Here is a 14,745-nt window from a genome sequence, read left to right on the forward strand (position 1 = left end):
CACCTTCTAGTACCACCACATTGGAGGTGAGGATTTCAGCCTGTGAATTCAGGGGAACATAGGCAGACATTCAGTCTATAGCAGCAGGCTTCTCAGGGGTGCTCTGACCCACTGTGACCTTCTCTCTTGGAACTCGGGTTAGAACTTCTTCACCCTGCCGAGTCAGAGCACACCTCCATCCACCGCCTTCCAGGAATTCATTAAACTCTCTCATCCACTGCTGTCTTCTCTTCTCTTTTCTTGGTCCTTGCAGGTTAATTCCATACTGTCCTTGTCACAGATTTGCACAAAGGAAGAGGGATAGACACTCGGTGTTGGTCCGTTTTTAACCAGGAACCTCAATACAACCTTATTAAGGCCTACTTTCTTCTAGATCAAGTCACTCAGGTCCAATTTGCCTGTCTCTCTGAAATGGAAACCTTTGTCTGGGTCAAGCTCTGGCTTGAACATTGTAGCCTTTTCTCAAGTTCTCCTTCCCCTTTTCATATGGAGTCCTTGACGCAGCAGGTGAAAGGCTTCCTAGTAGACCTTCTCTTGCCCTAAGTGCCAGTCCTCCGTTCCTCCTTCTGATACTTACGTGAAACTTTGAAAATGAAGACTAAGGAAATACTACTAAAACAATAGGCAAGAACGTTCATTTCCACTGCTCTGAATTGTTTCTGCTAAAGGAAGTTACATTTAATAGGTTTGAATGCAATTATAGTGATTGGCCAGATGGCCTTTTCTAAAATAGAAATCTCACAACTATGTATTTTCTCAACTTCCAAAGGTTAAGGCACTCTCACATCTGTTTTTTGTTTCTCTTCACAAATGTCTCTAGGAGAAGGTGTTGCATGATAATTTGAGACCAATAAAACTATCTTGGCCATGTTTATTTGCCTGCCATTGATTCCAGTACAGTCTCTAAGTACTCTGTGTTCTTTCATGTCCTCTTTTATTGCTTTAGAAGCTTTAATACAATTAATATGTGCAAAAGTGATTTGTCTCCCTAATAAGTTAGCTGTTGGTTTTCTATGGAAAATGCCTACGTTTAATTTTCTAGCGTGTCCCAGAAGTTGGAGCACCATTAATTCCAGAAATGTTTTTTTTTAAAGCAGTTATGTGCTGAGTTAATCAGGAACTAAACTTATGGTTAGATTACTCTTAGATTAGTCTATACCTGTATTAAATTAATTCACCTACATCTGTTTACATCTAATCTGTGTACAGATTAAGGACCTAGGTTTTATTTTATTTTTTATTTATTGACTTTAGAGAGAGAGAAGGAGAGAGAGAACTATCGATTTGTTGTTCCACTTATTTATGCATTCATTTGGTTGATTCTTGTATGTGCCCTCACCAGGGATTGAACTCACAACCTTGGCTTATTGGGATGATGCTCTAACCAACTGAACTACCCAGGCAGGGCAGTTGAGGACCTAGATTTTAAACATTTTTTTCCAAAATAAACATTTCAATGTCATGGAAAAAAATAGTGGGGAATTAAAAATCTAGATTAAACATGACTAAAGAGACATAACAATTAAATATAAAATGTGATCAAGGATTAGTTTCTGATTCAAACACAAATAGCTATAAATAACATTCTGGGAACATTTGAGAAATTTTAGTACAGACTGGGTATTGGGTGACATTGGGGAATTAGTGTTAATTTTGTTAGATGTGATAATATATTTGGGTTGTGGAAGAGAATGTCCTCGTGTTTAGGAGATGTTGGCTGAAGTGTCACTTTGAAATAGTTCAGCTAAAAAAAAAGTCTACATGTATGTCTGAATGTGTGTGTATATTTGAAACAACTATAGCAAAGCATTAGCAATTGTTCCAAGTGGTAGGTATGTGGGGGTTCTTTGTACTATTTTTTCCAACTTTTCCCAAAACTTTTACTAATAAAAAGTGGAAAAACACAGCCTTGGCATGCTTTGACGGAGTCCTTTAACTAGCACCAACCTTCTATTTCATTATTCATTTAAAGGTCAATCCTAAGGACCTGGATTCTAAGTATGCGTACATCCAGGTGACTCACGTCACCCCATACTTTGATGAAAAAGAATTGCAAGAAAGGAAAACGGAGTTTGAAAGATCTCATAACATTCGCCGCTTCATGTTTGAGATGCCCTTCACTCAGGCTGGGAAGAAGCAGGGTGGGGTCGAGGAGCAGTGTAAACGGCGCACCATATTGACAGGTATGGTTCCCGGGCCCCTTCCCTAAAGAGTCACACCCAGACCGCGGCCTGGACACCGACACAGCTCTCTGGAAGGGATCTAGAATTGGAAGGGTCCTTCAAGCTTAGTTAACTTTCCCCACAAATTCATTTCAGTTTAACGTTTAACGCTTACTTTTTGAGTACTCGTGACATTTTTTCTACTTATCTGTTTGCATTTTCTTCTTCCACCAGACTAGAAGTTCAGATCCAAATGTCAGGTCACTTACCCTTCTTAGAATCTGATGAAAACATAGGGCCCTTATCTCCTCGGAATGCTTTTGCCCACAGTTTCAGGTGATTTACACACTGCTTCTGAAACCCACATGGATGCTTCTTGGGCCCGTGGCCCGCAGGTCAAGAACCCCTGCACACAGTACTGTGTCTTCCTCACGGAAAGAGACCCCTTAGGTTCTCTGCCGCACAGGTCCCAACATGAACCTGCTCAGAGATTTTAAGCTGAGTGAATAAATGGGACATGAGGCTGGATCCCTCCTACCTGGTCTCTGAGATTGGCTCCAGTTTCAGGAAGCTCACTCCAGTTCCAGGAGCATTCAGAGGCCTCCTGCTCAACTGTTGCAGTTTTAATTAATCTTTGGTACTATAACCCATTCTCAAAAATGTATTTCCCAGCTCCTGACAAGTGTAGAATCATATTAGGAGTGATTTTTTTACCTTCTTGAGGGTTCTTGACTTACCCACTCAGGTTAGGGTCAGCAACATGACTGAGGTAACCTAAAATAAAACACTTTCTTGACTTCAAAAAAATCAATGGGGAGGCCTGTTCAGAGGCCAGGTGTGTCTATCTATATGCACTACCTACGCATGTTTTCCAAGAGCAGCCATAGTTCAGGTGAACCAGGAAGCACCCACTGCTTGTCTAGAGTCAGTGTTGTCAGGTGCTCCCCCCGGGCGATCACATGCGCATTATAACAGTAAATGAAAGAGCGCTGTAAGATGCTGCATTTCAGGTGAGGCTCCACTCTCGCCATTGAATGTACACTTTGAATGGGTGATTCTGTGGGATATGACTGATATCTCAGTAAAGCTGTTAACAAAGAATGTGATTCATTACAGAGTAGCTAAGAACAGCATACTGCAGAGAATTCTTCACTCTTCCTGTGAGGGAATTGGGATAAAAGGTTTAAAAAAATTTTTCTCAATCTACATTCTTACAGAAAGAGTTTCAACCCCTGCTCTTAGAATAATAAAATAACATGTAAAGCACAAACAATATTGTCTCTCTCCCATATGTCATGAATTGTTTTTCTAATGGACACAGTAGGACATTCTTATTAAACAAGATAACTACATTTCCAAATGGAGTCATTTTATGAGAATTATCAGCTCACAGTGTTTGTCACTGTAGTTGTGATGACCTTAAATTAGTGCCTATCAAAGGTTGTTCCTGGATCTGCACCATCAGCATCACCTGGAACTTGTTAGAAATGCAAATTCTTGAGTCCCACCCAGACCTATGACTCAGACACTGGGGAGGGGGGCGGGCCCCGAGAGTTGTGGTTAACAAGCCCTTCAGGTGACCAATGCCACTCAAGTTTGAGAATTGCTGCTTTAAATAAACCTCATTCACTGATGAGTCAGGGCCAGGAATTTTTATTATTATTCCGATCAGGTAGCATACAGATTCATAAACAGTTACTACCATAGTGTGTTTCCCCTGGGCAGATTTCCTCTAGGGTTACAGTTTACCATTTGTCACAGAAACATTTTAGATTAGATAAACAATGTGAGCAAAGCTCTGTAATTGCAGGAACCAGAGGGGGCCAAGAGTAACTCCACTGCAGGAGAGGCAAAGTAGACACGTGTTTTGTTGGCTCAGGAAATAACCACCTTATACTGCTGGGAGGCTGAGGAAGTGTGGGCAGTGCAAAGCCTGGGCCTGAGTCCTGCAGACCCGGGTCACATCCTCACTGTGTGACCTTGGGCAGGTCACTTAATCTCTCTGTTATTGGTTTCCTCCTCTGTAAAAGGAGAGTTATACTTTCCATCTCATAAAGAATTTTGTATAGCATACCCAGGAGGGGGAAGAATGTACTTCATTTTGCTAAATCTCATCCACCATTGAGCACCTTGCCTCTGAGGTTGATGAGCACCAAAAGGAGATTGTAGTCCAACAAAACATACAAACAAGGGTGTGGTTTGTGCCATGAATGTTCTCAGAATATTAAAAGGATTGTTACTGGGCAGTGTAAAGATTTGGAGAAGGGTTATAAAAATGCTACTAAAAACATGTAAACTCTACGTCAACCTTTAGTTAAAGATACATAAACCAGCATATCCTGAAGACTTTGAACTTGAGAGTTTCCCTCATGTTATTAATCCCCAGATTCTTGTTTCATTGCATTGCCCCAAGCCTCCCCTTTCACCTTCCAAGACATGGGGGAGCCCAGGCCTCTCTGCCCTCTGAAACCAGCAAACGCTCACTTTTCCGGATAGTTGAGTCAACTGCAATTTGTGATCATTTAAAAAACCTGATGATTGCCCTCCTGGCCCCTATGGTGTACATTTCTGAGCCTCCCTCCCAACATGATCCCCTTTGTTTCTTCTTTCATAGAACTTCTGGCCTGGAGTTACTTCCCAAACACTATTCCAGTTTTCCAAATCATGCCAGACTTCACTTAGGTTGGAGATAGTCACCTCCCTTCACCTTCTGCTGAGTCTGGTCAGACCATACAATCACTTCTCAGGCGTCCCTCCTTCACCCGCCTTCTTGAAGAGCCGCAGCTCACTAGTGTAGGCTGTTTGTGAATAAGGTGATGGCTTGCTCAGTCTGTCACCTAATTTTCCACCTTCCAATCCACTTTGCTCTTTCATTTAGCCATTTGGGCAGTAATACATTCTTTAATTCAGCAAAATTGATTGCACACAGGCGGTGTTCCAGTTGGCATGCTAACAAAACAAAGCTCTCTGGCTTGTGCAGATTAGATGCTGGCAGGAGGAGACAGATGGTAAACAGAAAACATAACGCGTGAATGTACCTGTGTTGGAAGGTGATATATGTTCTGGACAAAAGGATAAAGAGATTAGAAATGTGGGGCTGAGGGGAGGGTTGCAGTTTAAATAGGGTGATGGGGGTAAACCTCCAATGGGAAAGCTGTAGTGCTCCTCCATAAAGCCTGTCAGTCTGCCCCATCCATGCACCTCTGCTCCCGGGATCGTTCCCCGTTTCCCTCGCTGGCAGTACCCAGGTCTTGTCACCTTTTCAGAGGAGCCTTTGGTTCAAATGGGATTTACCGATCCAGTGCTGCCACTTAAAACCTGTCCAAAAGAAATAGGAGGCACAGACCCTTGGCCTTAGATTGATAAAACATAAAGAGACTAGAACAGGCCTGTGTGTGACAAAAGAGGTTGTGTCAGCTTGGACACCTTCTCCAGCTTTTCCAGACTTGGGGTGGCCCATTGGAATGCTGTGTTTAATGGGACTGGCCTGTTTCCTCATCTTGTGATAAGTCCTTTCTGAGTAACTCCCCACCCCAGCCACTTACTAAATAGTAACAAATCCAAACTCACACTCTTGTCGTATTATTGCTTCTTAAAAAATAAGCTTTTGCCCGGCCGGGCGTGGCTCAGCGGTTGAGCATCGACCTAGGATCCAGGTGATTGGGGTTCTATTCCCGGTCAGGGCACATGCCCAGGTTGCAGGCTCGATCCCCAGTCGGGGGTGTGCAGGAGGCAGCTGATCAATGACTCTCTCATCATTGATGTTTCTATCTCTGTCTCTCCCTCTCCTTTCCTCTCTCTGAAATCAATAAAGATATATTTTTAAAAAATAAATAAGCTTTTAAGTATATATCTAAAGATTTATTAGTAAATATATGTTAAATGAGAATATTATAGATATTTATATACCATGTAAAGCAACAAAGTAGAAATGTGAAACAGGCCCAAATTAGAACCATCTGTCTCTGTTCATTTTTAAACTTAACTCTTTGGTGTTGGTATGTTCAGGTGTCTTATTATGATAAATGAAAACAGTATTGGGGGGGTTTTTTTGGATAAAAATATTTAAAAAAGTAAATATTTGTTTCAAGATATCTCTATTATTGTGACTTCAATAGTTTGTGCATTTCTGGTTCATAAAATATCTTGCTTGGAAATACTTTCTCTCTTCATTAATTTTTCTGATTTGTGCAGACTTAAGCATGTGATTCAAAGTTGTTCTATGGATAAAAATGAATTATCTTTTTTTAATTCTCATATTTTTTGTGGACTTAATCTGTATGCAATATCTTGAAACTATTTTTAGCCCTTTTTTATATTTCCAAAGCCACCTTATATCTACTAGCTCATTCAAATCTCACAACCTCCAAGGAAAGCAAGGTGGCCACCGGTGAGAAAACTGAGGGGTCAATAAGGCGAGCCCTTCAAAGATACACTTCTCCCATTAAATGTTAACAAGCACCCAACTCTCTTGACTTTATATGGTACAGCCTGTCATCGAGCATACACAGTGACGAAGGAAGCCCATATTCTGGTTCCATGAAATACTGGCATGTGACCGTGGCAGGCTTTGGTTCCTTCTCTGTAAAACGGGGATAACAATTCCACTGTGATAATAGTAAAGATCATGCAGACTGTGGACTAATTCAGCAACCCCTCCCCTTCCTCCCCAGCGATACACTGCTTCCCGTATGTGAAGAAGCGGATCCCCGTCATGTACCAGCACCACACCGACCTGAACCCCATTGAAGTGGCCATTGACGAGATGAGCAAGAAGGTGGCTGAGCTTCGGCAGCTGTGCTCCTCGGCTGAAGTGGACATGATCAAACTCCAGCTGAAACTCCAGGGCAGCGTGAGTGTTCAGGTGAGCCGGACACCAGACAAAGCAAGCCACAAGGCCGCCGAGGGAAAGGCTCCTTATTTAAGACCTTGGAAGATTTCAGGCCATTTACACCAGCAAGGCCTAGCGCAGGGTGCTGGCTTTACGAGGTGATCCTGGTTACCTTTCTGCAATGCCTGTGCAGTTCCTCCTGGTACCAGAGGGGGCAGTACCCTGAACTCCCTCCCCCAGCCCCAGCAAGAGCATCGTTCTCACTAAACTGGGGCCAGGAGACAGCTCTCCACACTAGCCTGTTTTTTTTGGTAATTTGGAGAATTCTGGGTGCTTAATTGGAAGCATTGAGACTCCTCTAAATATAAAGAACTGTGGGTAGCTATAGGTGTTCTTATAAAACTGTTTTCTGGTTTCTATAAAAATTGTTATCTGAAAAAGTACCTTAAGTTTTACTCTCTTAATGATATCTTTTGATTAACATTAATTCTTTTTTTAAATTCAGCTTTATTGTTGAAAGTGTTACAGATGTCCCCGTTTTCCCCCCTTTGACCCCCTCCACCCACTCCCACCCCCAGGCCAACCGCACTGTTGTCTGTGTCCATGGGTATGCTTATATGCCTATAAGTTCTTTGGTTAATCTCTCCCCCCACCCTTTATTTTAATACAGCCCAATAGATTAATTTTTTCTTTACTGGTAGCATTTTTCTGTGACCACTTTAAGAAATCTGTTCTTAAGAAATCATCTTTGAAACATATTTATGTTTTCCTTCTTTGCTTAACAGTCCTATGTAGATCTGCAATCCATCTAGAATTGACTTTTGCATGTGGTAGCAGATAGGGGTCAAGACACATTTTTTTCCATATAGCTGTCCAAGTGGTGTGGACCATTTATGGAAAAGATTACTCTTGGTCTAGGTAATGATTATACAAATATGTTCAGTTTATGAAAATTCATCAAGCTATACACTTACATTATGTGCACTTTTCTGTTTGTATATTACACTTCAAAAATACATTTTTCAGAGGCTTCTTATATGGTTTCCTAAGAAATTGATAAATGTTAAATCACCTCTTTCCAATGACCAGTATGCCTATTACTTTACTGATATTTTTAAGAGTATGTAAATAATTCTAGCACATGTTTTATATATATATGTGTGTGTGTGTGTGTGTGTGTGCGCGCGCGCGCGCCTGTGTTTATATGTATCTCCAATTTTTTTCTCTTTCAAGACAGATGTTTAGGAAAGTTGTATGTAGATTGTAATGCAATCATTTTCTGAAATCAGTTTTTGTCAGCTTTTTATCAGATTCATGCTAAGTTGCTGCCTAACATTTTTCTAAATGTCATTCACCACAGAAGTATTTACAGGTGTTTCAACCTCTTTCCTTATGGCCCAAAAGACTTATGTTCCAAAATAAGTTATCAAGTTAATATGATAATTATTCCAGCAACGTGAGTGATTACATAACGGGGCCAGAGGCCACAATTTTCTGCAGCTAAAAACAAAACCACTCAGCAACGTGACCCAGGAACATCCAGCCTCTATCAAAAGGCCAGCAGAAGGGTGTGGGTGCCAGTAAAAGATGGGGCTGGACAGGTTGAGCTTTCTCAGGGACAAAACGTGCCCTGCCATTTGACTGTGACCTTAGAGTTTTACAAATGCTCAATCATCTTAAAAGGCAAAGACTTGCATGATGAAATATGATTAAGTTCATATGTGTGTACCACCAAGGTTAACACAGATCCAGAGGAAATTAGCTTTATCATTTGTGCATTTCTGTAATCCTTTCACTGAGAGCCTCGCTGGGGTTGCTGTTGTACAGGACAGAGCCGTCTCTATAAATACTTCAAGATCTTGCTGTGTTAGAACTTATGAAGGTTCATCAACTTTCCCATTGCATTTTCTTAAAATTGAATATAGTCATCCCTTGGTATCTGCAGGGGATTGGTTCCAAGAACCCCCAGGTATACCAAAATCCGTGGGTGTTCAAGTCCTTTACATAAAATGGTGTAGTATTTTCATAAAACCTACACACATCCTCCCATATACTTTAAATCATCTGTAGATTATTTATAATACTTAATACTATGTAAATAGTTTTTATACTGTATTATTTAGGATGTAATTGCAAGAAAAAATTCTGTTCATGTTCAAAACAGAAACGGCCTTCTGAGTCCTAACTACATACTACCTGTCAGCAACAACGTACCCTTTTTTTAATCCTCGCCTGAGGATATGTTGAGAGAGAAAGAGAGAAACATCGATGTGGGAGAGAAACATCAGTTGCCTCACGTAACACACCCCAACCGGGGATCAGACCCTCCTTTTGATGTACAGGACAATGCTCCAACCAAAACGTAATTTTTAAAAATATATTTTTTTTATCTGTGGCTAGTTGAATCTGCAGATGCAGAACTTTTGGACACAGAGAGCCAACTATATATGTATCATTTTGGATAACTGGTCATTTGGGTCATCTTCAAGTTATTAACGTAGTCTCACACACACACACATCCAGTGTGATGGCACATTCAGTCATCACAGAAAGTTAGCTCGTGGTTCCTGTCTCGGAGGGCCCACCAGTTAGAGATGGCCCTCTGTCTGCCCACCTCTGGTGTGAATTCCCACACCACAGATCTCCTACCATTACTGTGTAAGTCCTGCACACCATGCACAACCCATTCCTTCACCAACAGCAACAAAAAAGACAGCCCTCTCTACTTAATTACCTGCCAAGCCCACCCGACCATCCAGGAAAAACGCTGCAGTAATCACGTGGTAAAGCCCTTTCCCAAGCTGCCTCAGATGCCTGGAACTTTCTCCTTCCCATCCAGTGTGTCTAGTTTTTTTTTTGTCTACATTCCCACATTGCCTGACTTACCCAACAGAAGACTCTTCTCAGCTAATTGAGACATGCAGGGTTCTGGTTCATACATCCTGTTGCCAAATGCCCCCAATCTTTGGCCTTCCAGCACACCACAGATGGTAACTTCATTCAAGGCTAGCAAATCAGTTTGTCCATGGCTATCTACACATTTCAATGAGGTGAACCGTGGTTTTCTTTTTTAATGGGCATACATACTATATTTTTTTCAGTTTTCCACTGAACTCAACAGGTTGAATGTCACATAGCCAAATACCAGGTGGAAGACTTGGGCTCTGATCTCAGGTGTTTGGCTTATTGGATGTTCAGCCTTGAATAGGTACTTATGTTTTCCAAGCTTTGGTTCTTCCTACATAAAATGAACTCCAGGGATGGATGGTAAAATCAAATGGCATGTAGCAGTAGAAATTTATTCATGGTTTTCTCTTTTGGGTGGTAAGTCCCTGGAAGGCAGGGGTCATGACTAACTCAGACATCATTTTTAGAACATACCAACTGAAGCTAAATTGATGATAAGGTCATTTTCTTTATAACATAATTTTAAATCTTTGTTCTTTATCTAGGTCAATGCTGGTCCACTAGCATATGCCCGAGCTTTCTTAGATGACACAAACACAAAAAGATATCCGGACAATAAAGTGAAGTTGCTTAAAGAAGTTTTCAGGTAAAGCACACTTGAAATGTCTCTTTCTCTTCAAGTATGAACAACTTCTGTGCTCGATCACGGAAGAAGCACTACCACTTGGACTAATTCTTTGTCCTCAACATGCCTTTATTTTCCTCTCCCATATATTTCAGGCAATTTGTGGAAGCTTGCGGTCAAGCTTTAGCAATAAATGAACGCCTGATTAAAGAAGACCAATTAGAATATCAGGAAGAAATGAAGGCCAACTACAGGGAAATGGCAAAAGAGCTTTCTGAAATCATGCATGAGCAGGTAAGTGCCACACTGGAGTTCTCATTTTTGGGGATCATGTGTTAGTTGGGGTCTTAAGTACACCCTATGTTGGTCTACACTTTCTGACAATCTTCCAGAATTTTGAAAATAGTATAGCGCTCTATACTGCTGCTCCTGTCTAACCACAGGTTACTTGGGGAACAATTAATAAATTGCCTACCTGTTAGTATCTAGCGTGACCAGAGAGCAGCTCCCACCTCCTCTTCAACAATCTTATAGGTGGCCCCTCCCCACTCTAGCTTAAAAAACAACAACAACTCACATGAAAAAGAAATACCTGACTGGCCAGCGTAGTTCAGGGATGAGCATCGACCTGTGATCCAGGAGATCTCTGTTCAGTTCCCGGTCGGGCACATGCCTGGGTTGCAGGCTCAATCCCCAGTGCGCCGGGGGCAGGAGGCAGCCTGTCAGTGACTCTCTCATCAATGACATTTCTCTCTCCCTCTCCCTTCCTCTCTCTGAAAACAATAAAGATATATTTTTTAAAAAAGAAAAGAAATACCCATACTGTCCCCTAGGATTTTCTTTACTCACCCAATCCTTTGAAAGAACAGGATTTACCAGCTGGTTTAAGGAATTATCTGTTGTATTAAATGTCTTTTGCCATTTACAAAAATAGGGTTGTTCAATTTTTGCCTGTTTAGAGCTGACCAGGGTGCCCCAGTAGATTCTTCACAGCTACTTCTATATTCCTCCTCATTATGGGATCTTTTCTAACTGTACTGCTACTATTGCCTTCCTGTACAAATTCCTTTCAGTAGAATCGTGCATGTGGGCTCAGTAGTCATCAGAGGGGACAGCTTCCCAGGGATCCCAGCTTCCACATAATTGCGGAAAGGTCCGTTCTTTGTCAACCACAGTGACTCCTTCTGAGTCACAGTGCCATCTTTATAGTTAGTGTTAGCACCTTAATAACACAGAACTACTTCTGTCTCTTCCATGCAGTCTCACCTTTTAGTCTTGCAAAATCAAAGCCAGGACCATTTGTGTCAGTTAACATATCATGTGATGACTTAGTTAGGAAATGTCTGTTGTAGGAACATAAATGTCTAAGTTTTAACTTGCTTACTTTTTTTCTCTTTCATGCTAACACATTCAGATGGGATGGTAATGTCATTTTTTAATTTTACTTTTTCTGAAACTTGATTAACTGACTCACATAAAGTTATTCCTGAGTTTGGGCAACCGCAGACATTGGCATAGTGACAAATGCATGTGCAAAAGAAGGCAGCCCTCTTCTGGGCACTTAGAAAAGTAGGAAAAAATTGAAATGATTAAAGAAATAAATGTGTGAATAATTAACCAGAATATGAGGGCCTTACGGGAACAGTGTTCGGAGAACACGCAGAGTCTTTTCCATGGAGCCTCCAGTTCCTGTAGAATGGGGAGCTTGACCAGTGGCCACCAGCACATGGCACTAGAAAAGGTGAAAGCAGGAAAAAAATTATGGGCTGAAAATATTACAATAAACTCCCAGATTGTATGGACATTTGATGCAGCACTGTGCTCTAAACTTGAACTTTCCATTATCTCAACAACTATGAAGATTAAACTCTTTTGAACCCTTAAGGACAAAGGGCCATAACCTGGAGTAGACTTGCTTTTGGCTTTTCCAGGGGAGCCTCTGAGTATATATGTTCTTCTGCCAGCAATAGGTCACATCTTGCCCTTAGGATCCTTCCCTGCATTACTGAATGCAAAAAGACTTGTTCAGGTCAAAGGGACAGCAACAACTCTGTCCCAAGACCCTGAGAAAAGGAGCCAGTAGAGAAACACAGATGCTCCAGATTCATTTTAGAAGATTTTTCCAGGGGACAGGCTAGGCTGTGTCCCCATCAAGTATGTGTAAGACAGACTTCAAGCACCTTAGCATCTGGTGAGTCTAGAATGCTTTCCCTTCACTAACTTGTAAAGGAAACAAAACACGTTTGTTCTGGACTTTCTCTTTATAATCCTGACCTGAAAAACATCATTCACTAAATGAGCCGACCCAATCCTTCTACAAACCTCCAAAATCAAACTCTCCACCCGAGCAGACCGTCATTCAGAGTAACCCTTACCCTTGGATGTAAATCGTGTGTATGACATGAAAGGCACCGTTTTGAGGAATGTTGTTCAGGGCATTACACTGGGGTAACGTTGTGTTTCTGTGCCTCGAGATCTGCCCCCTGGAGGAGAAGACGAGCGTTTTACCAAATTCCCTTCACATCTTCAATGCCATCAGTGGGACTCCAACAAGCACCGTGGTTCACGGGATGACCAGCTCGTCCTCAGTTCTGTGATTCGCCTCATGGACCACGCGTGGGGACTTGGTTTGTCATTTGCAAACTCAGGATGATTTCCAAAGCTAATCACTGGGCTCGTGCAAGACACGGGGAGACCGAGCACAAGGAGAAATCAGGGGAATGGGGGAGAAAGGAAACAAAGAATTGTATTACTTCATAGCAGATTTTTCTAGAGGAGTCAGAAGAGGGCACGTATTTTTTTAAATCTCGCTGGCAATATTCAAAGTTTTCATTATGTCTTAACACAGGTATGTGGTGGACACTCAAAAACTGAAGCTAGATTTATTCTTCCTTACAAAGCAGTATGGAAATAAATGGCCTAGAGAAACAAGTGTTCTGGAATGAACAGAGCAGGGACAGTAGCACTGAAATTGAGGCAGGGGTAACCCTATGCCTCGAGGCTAAGCTGGGAAATCTTGAAAATATTTTTTCCTGTGGCACATTCAGGTTGAATACAAGAACTATTTTTGTGACTAGTTTTTGATGACCTAAGGGAACTGACTGTTGTAATTTTTGTACCAGTGAACCAGGAGGTTTAGTGCTTTTATATGTATTTACTTGCATCTAAAAAAAAAAACAAAAACAGAAAAGCTTAAGAAACGATGTGAGCTTAAAACTAGTCAAGCAGTTTAGAACCAAAGGCCTGTATTAATAAAAACAGCTATGCTAAAAGTTGAAAGTAACGCAGTATATTGTCATGTACATATAGTTTGTTAATCAGTCTCAGCGTTCTGTACAGATGTGTTCCATTTCTACATTTTTAATACTCCTCACATGAGCTCCTTCATTAAGTTTAATTGTGACACATTTGTGCTGTTCTTAGTGTATACAAAACACTGACTTTACTGTTTTATTCTTGTACATAAAAAGTGCAATATGGAGATGTGTACAGTCTTTGCTATGTTAGGTTTATAAACTGTTTTAAAAAGTTCATCCTTTTGCCAAAGTGGTGGAGTATGTCATCGGTAAACCATGAATCCTGTGGTGAATAACCATGTGATTTAAAGCTTTCACCATGTTATATTTTCTTTTGAGACATTAATTTAGTAATTTTATATTGGGGAAAATAAAGGTTTTTAATTTTATTTAACTAGAATCTCTGCCCTGCTGTAATTAAACATTCTGTACCACATCTGTATTAAATATATGCTGATTTTCTGGTTGTGAACATTGGGTATTTATTGTTTAACAGTCCTGAGAGGGACAGGATATTGAAGCACTCAGGAGTGAAAAAACGTGGTATATGAAATTTGTTTTAAAATACTTGAGGAGGGAAAAGAGGGTAGATAGATGAAACAAGATTTACAAATGTTAGTGATTCTTGAGGCTGAGGTTGGGTATGTGGGGAATCATGATACCGGTTCCCATGATACAAATGTCAAGGGACAGGTAGGTGGAGGGAACAGATCTTCCGGACAACTTGGGTAAATGCCTTGTCGCACCTGTTCTGGCTCTGAATTCTATTGTTCCCCAAGTATACATAGACACCGTATTACCTCTGGCTTTTCCTCTTCAACTATATCAAGACTTCCACCTTTATCATCGCCTTTGCTCGCTTTAATGTGAAGACTGTGGTCATATACCCCGCAATGCACAGGTGGCCACATGTGCACACACTCA

General features: G+C 41.2%; 1 protein-coding gene across 7 annotated transcripts in view; it reads left to right on the top strand.

Annotated features, from left to right (window-relative positions):
• DOCK9 (dedicator of cytokinesis 9) overlaps positions 1 to 14,293 on the top strand; it is a 255,149-nt gene extending 240,856 nt beyond the window's left edge. For all 7 annotated transcript variants that reach the window (XM_016203826.2, XM_016203830.2, XM_016203831.2 and 4 more), the window contains exons 49-53: positions 1,973 to 2,183; positions 6,836 to 7,026; positions 10,446 to 10,546; positions 10,681 to 10,819; positions 13,000 to 14,293. In XM_016203826.2, the coding sequence (XP_016059312.2) occupies positions 1,973 to 2,183; positions 6,836 to 7,026; positions 10,446 to 10,546; positions 10,681 to 10,819; positions 13,000 to 13,122 (765 nt within the window). In that variant the 3' untranslated portion in view covers positions 13,123 to 14,293. The remainder of the gene's footprint in view (positions 1 to 1,972; positions 2,184 to 6,835; positions 7,027 to 10,445; positions 10,547 to 10,680; positions 10,820 to 12,999) is intronic.
• Positions 14,294 to 14,745: the final 452 nt, after the last annotated feature.

The sequence above is a fragment of the Miniopterus natalensis genome, chromosome 2, assembly GCF_054644295.1.
Source record: "Miniopterus natalensis isolate mMinNat1 chromosome 2, mMinNat1.hap1, whole genome shotgun sequence".
Classification (NCBI taxonomy): domain Eukaryota; kingdom Metazoa; phylum Chordata; class Mammalia; order Chiroptera; family Miniopteridae; genus Miniopterus; species Miniopterus natalensis.